Here is a 12,955-nt window from a genome sequence, read left to right as displayed (position 1 = left end):
GGCCTCTAACAAAGACTATAAACCATAAATACTGATAAATGCAAGAACTGGCACCTGCACCTGAATAAAAACATTTTTGAAACGCTATTAAAAAAATATTAAACCTTAACCACTGTACTAGTACTTGGAAGATTTGTGCATACTAGTTATTCTCTTCAAACAGCTGGACTGTTTCCTGAAGTCGAGAGTGAAATATCATCCTACTTCGGCTCATGAGTAAAAGAACAAACCAAAATATTCACTAAGGACAAAACTGGAGACAGCTGTCTGGCTGGAGGGACACAGTATGACTTTCCTTTATTTGGTATTTGTTCTGTAAATAAGGGCTTACACCGATAATATACCTTGCTCTAATTCTTTTTACCCAATGTATAATCTCAAAACAGACCTTTAAAAGAGAGTTTCCTCAGAGGCCAGGGGCCTAATTTTCAGGGAAATCCTAAACAATATAAAACATGTCAACATTTGGGCTACACAACAGCAAAGTTATGCAATTTACATGTAGTGAATAACATTTACTGGAGAAGACGGATAAAACAGATGAGCAAAGAATTTTTTTTTTATCCAAGCTCGCCCAGGCATAATCTTAATTAAGTTGGCAACTGACCTCTGATTAGCTGTACACGTTAAGGGAAAAAAACAAAACAAAAAACTTTTTAAAGCTGTTTATTTGACAGATACCTATTGTCGCTCTTTGCCTGAACGGCCTATCACATGTTTTTTTCTTGCTATGATTTCCTGAATGTACTTACTTTAGGTTACTTTAGTTGTACTTATCTAAGTATTTATCGCAAAGACAATCACACAAAAAATTGTGCCCTTATCAAGATATCAACAGGAACAGGAACAATGAGTTAGACCATTAGCACAGACATCATTAGCTCTTTGGTAATACAAAAGTCTAGAGTTGTTCCTGTATTTATACATTCATTTGTCTCTCACATAGTTATAAAATAAGATACATACTTTCTGCAGTCCAGTGAGAAACAAATTTACAGAACTTCAAAAATTAAGTGACTGAACAACTCGCACCAACTAAGCACCGACCCTGACAAACTAGTGATGTATTGTCTCATGATTGCTAAAAAAAAAAAAAAAAAAACATTGGACAATGCTACATCTGACAGCTGGAAAGCACATACACACATCCCTAGGGTGAAGGGAGATAACTTGCTATACCAGAACGTAGCAGTTATCTGACACCATAAAAAAAAAACTCAGAAAACCTGTATCACGGAAATCGTGCAGGAAACAGGGATGCAAAAAATGTCTGGCCACTGACGCGCGATGGCATCGGATTCCTTACTATCACAGATAAAATTTAAACCCCTGGCATGTGACTTTTGGAATTTCTCACTATCTTTACAATAATTCGACTGATTTTACAATTGAGTCCACGCCTTGACTACTTGCCTAGAACGCATGCTCTATAAATGTAGCTGCAACAACGTTAAGAAATATGACATGGGTATAAAAATTTGCAAAGCAACCTACCTGGGCAAAAAGATAAGCCATAACATGATCGTCAAGGACTGGACTCTCAGATCCCTTGGCAACGCCGCATCTGTAAGCTCGAGAAGCTCCACAGCTATACCACCCAGGAAAGTAATACCTAATATAGGTAGATTAGATAGATTTAATATACTAGATAGGTAGGTAATGTGTGTCTGACTGAGCCAAACAGGAATCTCTTATTTAAAGTAACCCAAACAAGTGCGACATGCAAATAGTCTTTAAGAACATCTCTTACTGTACAAAGATTATTCACTTAAGTAAGATACAAAAAAAATCCCCTTACCCCTAATTAAGGGATAAACAGGTTAGATACATAGACTAAAATACTTTAATTGACTTTACATGTTAGGCATCTAACAAAACCTTAAGTGAGTTTCCTGATCTAAATGTTGTTACCTAATTCTGAAGATCAAACTCTCTTTAGCTGATTCATCCAGATGAATAAGGTGGTTGGGTGATAACCAGACTCTGTCATGTTCTCTGTAAAGGCTGAATAGACTAAAGTAAACAGGTGACACCCCTGTGCAAAGAGGAAAAAGAAAAGGAAGTAAGGGGTCAAACAGAGGGCTATGCCTTATCACTTTATCTCTCTTTACTAAAACAAGCTCGTGCCAACTCAAGTTTAAAAGGTGAAGATGTTATTCTCGTTAGATTTTTTAACGTGTAACTAGCTGTTTTTTTTCCTCCTTGGTGCAAATAATCTGAAAAGTATGCAGACATAATAAAAAAACACATTAAAGTCATGCTCTCAGTATGCACATTATATGGCTGAAAAAAATCCATTTGGAGAGCTGTGTTACAGGCCACAGGGTTTAGTTGTGTTACATCAGTCTCTTTTTACAGACACTTTCTAATACCCTTTCAGTCTTTTTTCTCTCTCTTTTTGGTTGAGAATAAAAGACATGAATAAAAGTTGTGAACCAGCCACATATTTTCTTATTAAAAAGACAAAAAAAAAAACATACTTAAAAACAAAAAAACTAAAAGGTTTATCATAGCTGGACAGGTATGTGAATACAATCCGTTTAAAGCTTTGAAGTAGCTACACCGCTATTACTTACAAGTTAGGTAAGGCAATCCTAACGCATCCTAAGGCAATGCTAACTCCAGTGTAGCTAACAATGAATGTGACACTCATGAGATCTGACTATATGCACTTTAGATCATTCTTATAAATCAGCAGCAGCGAATATTCTGTGTATTTAGTATTATAACTTGCCATGTAAACTGATAAATGGCCGCGTGCTGACAGTGATGTCATGACAGTCATTTCTAACAATAATAATAATGATACTAATTAGTAGTAGCATCAACTCTAGTTAAACTATACAGGTGATGTTTTCATTATGATCACAATTCGCCAGAGCATGTCATGAGAGCCTTGTTGTTCAACAAGCAACATGTTTATGTTGATGGATAATAAATAGTGGTAGCCTGACAGGTCCCTCGACACTGGAGTCAGATTATACTAAAAAGCGTATTTTCTACCTTACTGTTTGAAAATAACAAATGCTTTAGCTATAGCAAAAATGCATGGCTTTGGTTGATAAAATGGCATGGTACATAAAAAGGAAATTGCATCTAAAAAAAGAAGCTCTTACAGAAATATGTATTAGAATTTACAGAATAAGAATGTAAGACAATTTTTAATGACATTATTATTTTAATTTTATTTTACAGATTTTCTGTAAGAGTTCTTTTTTAGTTCAATCTTGGTTGATGTACAACCCAAACCACCTGCTGTACTACAAACATTGGCTGAGACATGATCTGCTGTCCACTGTGTCCATTTTTGTTTTCTATTTAAAACATTTAGAATTTCAAACTATTTTGAAATTTACACTAATAAAGTTAAAAGTGACAAAGTGATTATTCTTTTTTTATGTATACAGTACATGCAGGACAGAGGTGGAGGTGGGTCTGCATCAAGGATCGGCTCTAAGCCCCTTTTTGTTTGCTCTGGTGATGGACAGGATGACAGGATTTTAAGTACTTAGGGTCAACGGTCCAGAGCAACGGAGAGTGTTCAAAGGAGCTGAAGAGGCTGGTACAGGCAGGTTGGAATGGGTAGAGAAAAGTGTCAGGTGATAAAAGAGTATCAGCGAGATTGAAAGGAAAGGTGTACAGGACAGTGGTTCGATCAGCAATGCTCTACGACTTAGAGACAGTGGCGCTGAAGAAAAGACAGGAGGCAGAGTTGAAGGTAGCAGAGCTGAAGATGTTGAGGTTCTTTTTGAAAGTGACAAGGATGGATAGGATTAAGAATGAGTTCATCAGAGGGACAACCCACGTTAGATGTTTTGGAGATAAAGTCAGAGAGGCCAGATTGAGGTGGTTTGGACATGTTCAGAGGAGAGCTTGTACAGTAAATATATCAGTAGAAGGATGCTGAGGTTGGAACTGCCAGGCAGGAGGTCTAGAGGAAGACCAAAGAGGAGATTTATGGATGCAGTGAGAGAGGACATGAAGTTAGTTGGTGTAAGAGAAGAGGATGCAGAGGATAGGGTTAGATGGAGGCAAATGATTCGCTGTGGCGACCCCTAAAAGGGAACAGCCGAAAGACAAAAAAAAAGATACATGCAGGACAGAGCTTTGATTAAGTGACGAGTAATGTGCAATTTTAAAAAAATTTCTTAACTGCATCAATGAAGCTAAACGTTCAACTGACAGACCAAATGCAGACCAATTAGCACTTGTGCTCTTAAATTGATCTGAAATTTAAATGAGATGTGTAAAAACTAAGTAAGTTGTTTTACTTAAAAAATTAAATGGAGACCACATTCAACTGACTTGACACCTTGTGATTTATTTTCTATGGAGCTTTGTGGCTTTGTAAAAAGCCTGGTCTTTATCCCCTCCTCTTCCTACACGCCATGAGGAACTCAAGAGAAACACATATTGAACATTTGTGAATCTTTAAAAAATCGGTTATTAAATTTATATCCGTTTAAATATGTTGTTGAAATTATGATCAATAAATTTTTTAATTTTCAACAAGAGGCCTATTTAATTTTATTTTCCTAGGACATGTAATTACTCAAATTTTATATTTCAAATGATGTAAAATTTTTTGGGACACCCTGTATATGACCCACAAGGGTGAGTCGAAAACGATCCGCACTCTGGCTACATTAAATAAATATTAAGCGGTGCATTCGTGGCTCGCAGCTCAAAATAAAATATTTTTTTTATATTGCTGACAGATGGACAAAGTGCATTATAAAGCAAGGAGATTATGTCTAATAAATATGTATGTGCCTTTCCTAAAAATACACAGCCAAAATGCAGATAATATTTGACTCACGCTGGTATGTTGGATCGGTCATTCACTTTGTTTCTAACTTAAAATCCAACATGTGAGCTTTTCTAAATATCACTGGCTTATTCCCTGGTTGCATGAACATCTACCCCTGACTCACCACACTCCTTGGCTGCTTCGATGGCCAGCTGTTCGGCAACGTACTCTCCTGGTGGGAAACAGAGCGGAGTGCAGTCCTCTTCATTCCGACTGTTGCGGTACAGATGAAGTGTCAGTGCAGTGACGGACGGCTTTGGCGCTCTTTCTTGCCGATGAACGTCACCATTCTGGTGTGCTGGAGGGCAAGCAGCCATGTCCGTTACAGACACACACTTGGGTGTGAATCAAGGGGCTACATTCACCTGGGAAGAGTCGCACAGAGACAATGGTATGTAAAAAATGCACACTTTTTTTTTTTTTTAGATAAAGATAAACCCTGTTAAGTGTGTATAAATGTTTTTATTACAATAAATATTTTTTGTAATATTGTTCCTTTTATGCTTACTCACTGGGCACAGGTTCAATCTTTTTCATAACCCTTTTATAACCCTTTTTTATTTAACCAAAAACTGCTAAACAGTATACAGTAACTCTTCTGGGGACTGTTTCCCATTAACAGTACAGAACTTTAAACACAAAACACCACTGGCTACAATAAACATACAGTAAAGTCCCTGAATTACGAACGAGTTCTGTTCCAGGAGCATGTTACTAAGTTGGATTAGTGTATAAGACTCAAACAAACTGAGTCTTATACACCTTTGACACAAATATACAATGTAAAGTATAAGAAAAACATACAGATTTGGTGTTTTGGTTCCGCAGCTGTATTGGAGTATGGACCGAAATTAGGATTATTCACTATTTGAACAGCTTCACAGGACAGCCATTTTCTATTATTGTGCTTCTGGACTGATTCATTGAAACTGGTGAGGCTGATTAATTCACTTAGACATTGGAAATATTGTATATAATTGTAAATATTGGTATATGGTGCACTGCAGTGTATATTTTTTGTAACCTGTTTACAATTAAACATGTTTAAATTTTCGCACGGAAAGATGGAAACGTAATCGCAGCGCCAAAACTCGCGGTGAATCATGATGAATCATACTTCCGGCCACCGCACAAATCCGCGTAGGTAAGATTGGGGTATTAAAGTTGTCTTAGATGAATTAAATGCATTACAGTGCCATACATTCTTATTTTAAAGCCTTTTCTCAGATGCAAAAACTGAAGGAAAAAAAGGTATTTTAAATGACTTTAAATATCAAAAAACTAAAGCACACATTGAAATAAATAATTATACAAAAACACTAAGGTGTGCAACTAAACTTTCTGAAATAAAGTTTTAAAGTCTACAGCTCAGGCATAACAAAAGCCTTTACTGACAATTTCTGTCGTTTTCTCTTGCTGGTTTCTTCTTCTCTTGGCTTGCTGATATTTTAATTGCTCCCTCCCATTTTGCAGCCCGTAACAGAACACTCCAACAAATCAATACACAGCCAACTGTTTGCGTCTCCTTCCGCTTTTTGGGTGTAGTAAGCGATTTTTCTTCGTTGGTGTTTACATGCGGCATTTATTCAACAAATAATTGCATAAAAACATAATGCAAGCTTTTAAAATTAATTAAAAGAAGCTTCAAGGCAGAAGATTTTGCCTTGAACATTTTTTGTAATTGAATTACTAGAGTTACTCAAGGAATTGTTTCAGCCCTACAAAACACACAAGGTACTTTTGCAAATAGTAGATTTGTTTGTAGATCCACAGTCTGTTCGTATCTGAGGAAATTCGTAACTCTGGATTGTCAGGGACTTACTGTAAACAGAATTTGAAATGTAAAATGATGCAGTCACACAATCAGACCTGTTTGACCAATTTTAATGGTAGGAATCTTTTAGTTCATAACTCTAATGCCAACCTTAATGCTTGGATGTTAATGACTGACTGACAGGTTGAATTTTCGAACTGAAGGTCTTATACTGTCATACTGTATTTGATACAAATAATTTGAAAACAATTTACGAGGGAAATGAGTGACTTGCTCACCAATGTAAATGTTACAAAAATATACAAGGTTGAAAGAAAGGTCTTTTCTTTTGATTGTGTAAAGCTGCTTTGTGATAATGTAAATCGTTAAAAGCGCTATACAAATAAAATTGAATTGAATTGAAAAAATTGTTCCTGAGAGTAGCACTGTTTTTAAAAGTTAATGTGTGTAACTGTTTTTTAAAAAAATTTTTTTTTTTTTTTTTTATAACAACACTAGACCTACATTGTGGCAACACTCTGACAGCAGTGACCAAAATAAATGCCAAGAGACAAACAAAACAAGGATTGTAAAATTATTAGATTTAGAAATGTTTTATCTGCTTTTGAGGGTCAAACTTTGTGGATGAATATTATAAAATAATACAAATTATAGACACCACCATCATTTAAGCTGAAAATTATGATTGCCAAGAGTTCTGTAATCAGAAATTAAACAATTAAACCAGAAATTGACAAGATTTGCTATTTATTAACAAGGAAGGAGTTCTCTCTGCCTGTCAATAGTTTTTGTACACATGGGCAGCTCATGTAAAAGTAGGCTGTACATAAGTGTGTGATTGCTGCAGAGTTACTGATCTACTGTATCTCTTGGGAAGAAATTGCATAAAAAGATTTTATAATTCAAGCTTTCTGCCTCCAACATAGCCAAAACCCTATAATAAACTAACCACATCAGAAATTTAGAGCCCACATAAGAGCTTAGAAACCAATGCAAATCTTATTTAGCTTTTTTGAGAAAAGTTTGAGAGGTTTTGCAGATTCTGGAACAAATTATTATCTTTTTAAATTCTAGCCCTATAAAGTAGACAATACAGTTTTCTAACTGATATATTGTACCTAGAATTCTGACACTATTTAACAGTAAGTGTTATTTGGCTGAAACTCACGATGTAGAGGTAGGTTAAACAGTTGTACTCAATTCTAGAAACTAAACTGGTATAAGCATTGCAATAATTCTTTATCTGGAATCATTTGTGTACTCATCAATAACAATAAAGGCATAACAGAACGAGTTATTTAGCTCTGGTTATGTTTCATGGGGTTTTACGTGTGTCATGAGAGAAAGCAAAGGTGGATGCAGCTGTGGATCATTTCTTAACCAAAGTACAAACAAAAACAAACAACAATGAAAACCAGAATTATAAACATTACATGCAGATACAAGGCAAACATAATAATAAAATCCAGACTAAAAGTGAGACCGTGACACTTAACTCTAAAACAAACATACCACAAGCTAGAATATGTGACACTGAAAGCTACAACTCCAAGTAATCAAAGGTAAATGAGACACCTTTGAGAGAGATTGTACGAATATACAATGTAAAGCATTGTCTCTGCGCCTTTAAATCGCGAAGATTCTTTCAAGCCCGGATGCCATTTTGTCTCAGGGCGATTTTCCACTTTCTCGGACTGTGAACTCTGTTTTGTTCAGGATTTTCCGAAATTAGGATTATTCACCATCGTGACAGCCTGACAGGACAGCCATTTTCTACCGGTTCAATGTAAAAACCCGACTCACTTCTCCTGAACCCTTACACACAAACACATACAATATACCGGACTTTTATACATTTACTTACACACTGGAAAAAATGTTATATGATTGTAAATATTGGTATCTGGTGCACTGCAGTGTCTATTCTTTGTACAATACAGGTGAGCTAGTTTTGCGATTTGTTTGTTCAAAATACGTAACTCGAATGTTGGTAAGTCTGGGACTACCTGTGCCTTTAAGACTGGTGGGCGAGAGAGCTGTTCTTATGTACTTTAGCAATCAGCAACAGAAGCAAAATTCATCTCCAAAAACCTCACCTAATGTTACCCCCACGGAGAATTCCCCATCGGAGAATTCATTTAGATACGAGTACAAGTACTGTACATGAGCACCAATATCAGTAGTGATGCACCCTTAACTTTTAGCATAGATATAGAGTTGCCACTGCTGAGCAGTCCCTGGAGTGAAGTATTTTGGAATTTCGGCACTGTAGCAAATCCAACCTTTGAGAGCGACGGCATTCATGGAGCAGCTTTCACCTTTGCAAGTGCGAACAGCACTAAGGGCTCTTGAGTTCAGGAGACCCAGACTGCTGGGTCGCAATCCTCAGATGGTAATTCATTTCAAGGGGCAAACTCAGAGGAACAGGTGACCTGGCAGTGACGCCCAATCTCTATGTCTATTTGGCAGAGGAATCTGCTAGAATGGAAGGACACCAAAGTGTGGTAGGCTTTCTCACAGACGTAGACAAGACTCAGTGCTGAATTCTGTTCAACATGGGGGAAAAAAACTTTAAAATTTTTTGCCGACTCGCTTTTGGCTTGGTTATATTCACCAAGCTGATGCAAAAAACAAACAAACAAACAAACATGGTAGGTTGTTTATTATGTGCTTATTGCCTGTTAGAGTGCTCAGCATTTACTTTGACGCGAAAAAAATTATATGAAAAAAGATTCTTTCAATTATTTTCTTAAAAGAGTTCACAGAAGCAATGATATTCTTTATCCATGACACATGAAACCAGCAAGGTCATGGCAACAACTGCGACTGTAAACTATTAAACCACATGCAGTTATGTTCTTTTAGACTCCTGTGTCATTACTGAGATTTAGACTTGTGGTTTTTTTGTGGTTATTGTGCGTACCTCTTAGGTGCAAATAAATAACAAGTAGGCTTTTTTTTTTTTAACTGTATTTGACATTATTTTTCCAGAAATCCATGATGCCGCCCGATGCCGATCATTACACTGCTGCTGTAAACTTACTGACACGTTACTTTGGCCTTTAGGAAAGAAGATTAAACAATCCTGTTTATAAAATGAACTTTTGTCTATCATAAGCTGCCACAGAGCAACTGCTTATAATAGAGTTACCAAATGGGACAAAAGTCAGCTTCAGAAAAGTGAAAAAGACAGGAAGGGGGGTGTGGGGCTCTGAGAATGCATTTCGGTTTGTAGAAGCCATAACAAGAAGAGACCAACAAGCTGGATAAAATAAGCCATTATGGTTCAGGTCTCATGTGTGGCTTTAATCCAGTACTGTTACAAAGTAATGCAGTTAACATAATCACCATTAATTAACTCTATTTCCCCAGAAAAATCTTACTTACTATTGGGGGAAAAATACAGCAATCACCTTCCTGTGCCAAACAAAATGCACCTCTCATGTATGAAACAAGTAACTGCTTAGATCTAAGCTCGTGCCCTATTCCCAATATACTTAAATATATTGACAAGAACCAACAGTCATAAAAGACAAAACAGCAAGTGCTTCTAACGGTTTAAGGATTGTACCGGTATTAATGGTGGATATGTTTACTGCATTACTTTGTGATAACATTAACAGCTGCGCAGTCGACAACTGCTTGCCATCAGATAGTGATTTTAATTTTTTTAATGATTCTGCAGTAATGCACAGGAAACAGTAAAAATATACAGTGCATTTCCTTTATACCTCTCCTACAAATGAATTGTCTCATGGCCAACACATTTCCTCTGCTGATCTGCTACTGCTCAAAGTGTTTGATTAAATCTTAGCTCTGAGCAGAACAGACAGATCATCGGCATAGGAGTTACTCTGCAATTTCATCACAGTTGACATTATTAACATGACATGTTACCTTAGATAACTAATCTTCATATATATATATATATATATATATATATATATATATATATATATATATATATATATATAAAAATTAATGAAAAAAAAAAAAACATCACCACCACCGACAGGTGAATGAGTAACAGCGAAACTTGGAAGTGGGTGTATGTATTATACATAATATGATATGCGCCAAAACGTACAGTACAGAAACTCATGCATCTCGAACGTGCTTTTGCATTTGGCGACGGGGCATAGCTTCAGACACATGTGTTGCCAGTAGTGAAAAAAAGTGCATTTGTTGTTGAAAATGGGTTTCTCAACGGAGAAAAAAGTATTCATAATTGTAATTCATAATAGTATTATTTCCGCTTATACGTAGGTGATTGTGCACGGGGACCAAGTTAAAAAAAGGTGGCAGTTCACGAGTTCAGCGAGGCAGTGCACACACACACACTACGAACACTTACTTTACGCATTCGGTGGTAAATCAACATGCCAAGAGTGTGTAAGCTAGTTATTTTCAGGAGAAATAAACTTACGGATGACAACAACATGATACTGTTCAGATTTTCATTTCAGTACTGTATATTTTGTGCGCATAGTGAACTTTTTGTCCCTGAAGTTAATGTGCTGGAAGCAGAAAACATGGGCGGGCATATCGATTTTAACGGCCAAACGGTTATGTCTAGACCACTGGGTCAGAGTAACTCCAGAACTGCAGCTCTTGTAGGATATTCAGGACCTACAAAAATTAGCCCAAGGAAGAAAAACCATTGAACATTTGTGACACTGGTATTCAAAGCTCATTGATGCATCTGAGGGGCGAAAGCTGGTCTGCGTAATCCGATCCAACAGAAGCGCTACCGTAGCTCAAACTGCTGGTTCCATTATAATGGTGTCAGAAAACACAGTGCATTGCAGTTTGTTGCATATGGGGCCCTGTCAGGGTCCTCACATTGACCAGCGTCCACCAACGTCAGAAGTGACCACAAAGCAGTGAAAGAAGGTGGCCCGGTATGATGAAACACATTTTATTTTACATCATGTGGAAATCCGGGTGCATCATTACCTGAGGAAGAGATGGCACCAGGATGCACTATAGGAAAAGTAAAGCAAGCTGGGAGAGGCAGTGTGATGTTTTGGGCAATGTTCTACTGGGAAACTTTGTGTCCTGCCATTCATGAGGATGTTACTTTGACATGTACCACCTAAAGTGACCAGATACCGGCATTCTACCGGCACTGCAGTAATGGTTCAAGAATGTGTTAAGAAAGAACAACCAGCAGTACAAAGTGTTGTTTTTCAATTTCCCCAGATCATAACCCAATCCGGGAATCCATGGAGGCCGCACCTCGCAATTAACATGACTTACAGGATCTGCTACTGATGGCTTCGTGCCAGGTACCACAGCACACCTTCAGCGATCTTTGCCTCGACAGGTCAGGGCTGTTTTGGCAGCAAAATGGAGAACTAACAATATTAGGTGGGTGGTCATAATGTTATGACTGATGATTGGTAGATCAGTGTAAACAATATATTTATACACATACATATATTTTTATGTTTCTATATAATGCTAAGTTGAACATCAACTACCAACTACAAACTACAAACAGTGGTGTTCAAAATAATAGCAGTGTGTTGAAAAAAGTAAGTAAAGCTCCGTATACAAATAATAACCTTTTAATTTAAATCACATAAATGCATTGGACACCCTGCACATTCTATTCTGAATCACAACATGAAGAAAAATGTGCTAAATGTATTATTAGTTTAATGTAAGTGAAAAAAAAAACAAATATTAGCCTGTTCAAAAAAATAGCAGTGTGGAGTTCAATTAGAGAGGTAAATTAGTTCCCTTTATATAAGGATAAATGCAGAAGGTCAAAGTGGGTTGTCCAGACATTGTTCAGAAGAACAGCGTACTTTGATTCAAAAGTTGATTAGAGATGGGAAAACATACAAAGAAGTGCAGAAAATAATAGGCTGCTCTGCTAGAATGATACCAAATCATTTTTAAGCTTTAAAATGAAGACCAAAACCAGAAAGATGTGAAAGAAAACAGAAAACTACCATTTGAATGGATCAAAGAATAACAAAATTGATTCAAAGAACATCTAAAGTAGGGCTGCACAATATTAGGAAAATATGCAATATCGTTGTTGAATATTGCGATAATATTTTTTGCGATATAACATTTCTCTAGTGAAATGCCTTTTCTATTATTATTGGCTATTTTTAAAAAATCATTTATATATGTAATGATCATACTAAAACAGGTAAAACGTTCGTCTGATGTAATTAAATCTAATTCAGTCTAATTCCTCTCGATGTGACCACAGTTTTTTGGCACGACTTACACAGTACCTTCATTTGTGAGACGTCTTCTCTCTTGAGGCCAAAATATTGCCATATTTCTGACGTACTGTTCTTTTAAGGCACAAGTTGTTCGCTGCTGTCATTTTCCATATTTATTTTTCATTT

The 12,955-nt window shown here is 36.6% G+C and overlaps 1 protein-coding gene across 3 annotated transcripts in view; it reads right to left on the bottom strand.

The window, feature by feature from the left end:
* Window positions 1-12,955, bottom strand: part of jak2b (Janus kinase 2b) — a 37,365-nt gene that overhangs the window by 14,636 nt on the left and 9,774 nt on the right. For all 3 annotated transcript variants that reach the window (XM_053480958.1, XM_053480960.1, XM_053480959.1), the window contains exons 2-4: window positions 4,935-5,175; window positions 1,912-2,035; window positions 1,495-1,612 (exon numbers count right to left, since the gene is read on the bottom strand). In XM_053480958.1, the coding sequence (XP_053336933.1) occupies window positions 1,495-1,612; window positions 1,912-2,035; window positions 4,935-5,127 (435 nt within the window). In that variant the 5' untranslated portion in view covers window positions 5,128-5,175. The remainder of the gene's footprint in view (window positions 1-1,494; window positions 1,613-1,911; window positions 2,036-4,934; window positions 5,176-12,955) is intronic.

Source organism: Clarias gariepinus, chromosome 21 (assembly GCF_024256425.1).
Source record: "Clarias gariepinus isolate MV-2021 ecotype Netherlands chromosome 21, CGAR_prim_01v2, whole genome shotgun sequence".
NCBI classification, from domain to species: domain Eukaryota; kingdom Metazoa; phylum Chordata; class Actinopteri; order Siluriformes; family Clariidae; genus Clarias; species Clarias gariepinus.
This window is presented reverse-complemented; position numbering and strand designations above follow the sequence as displayed.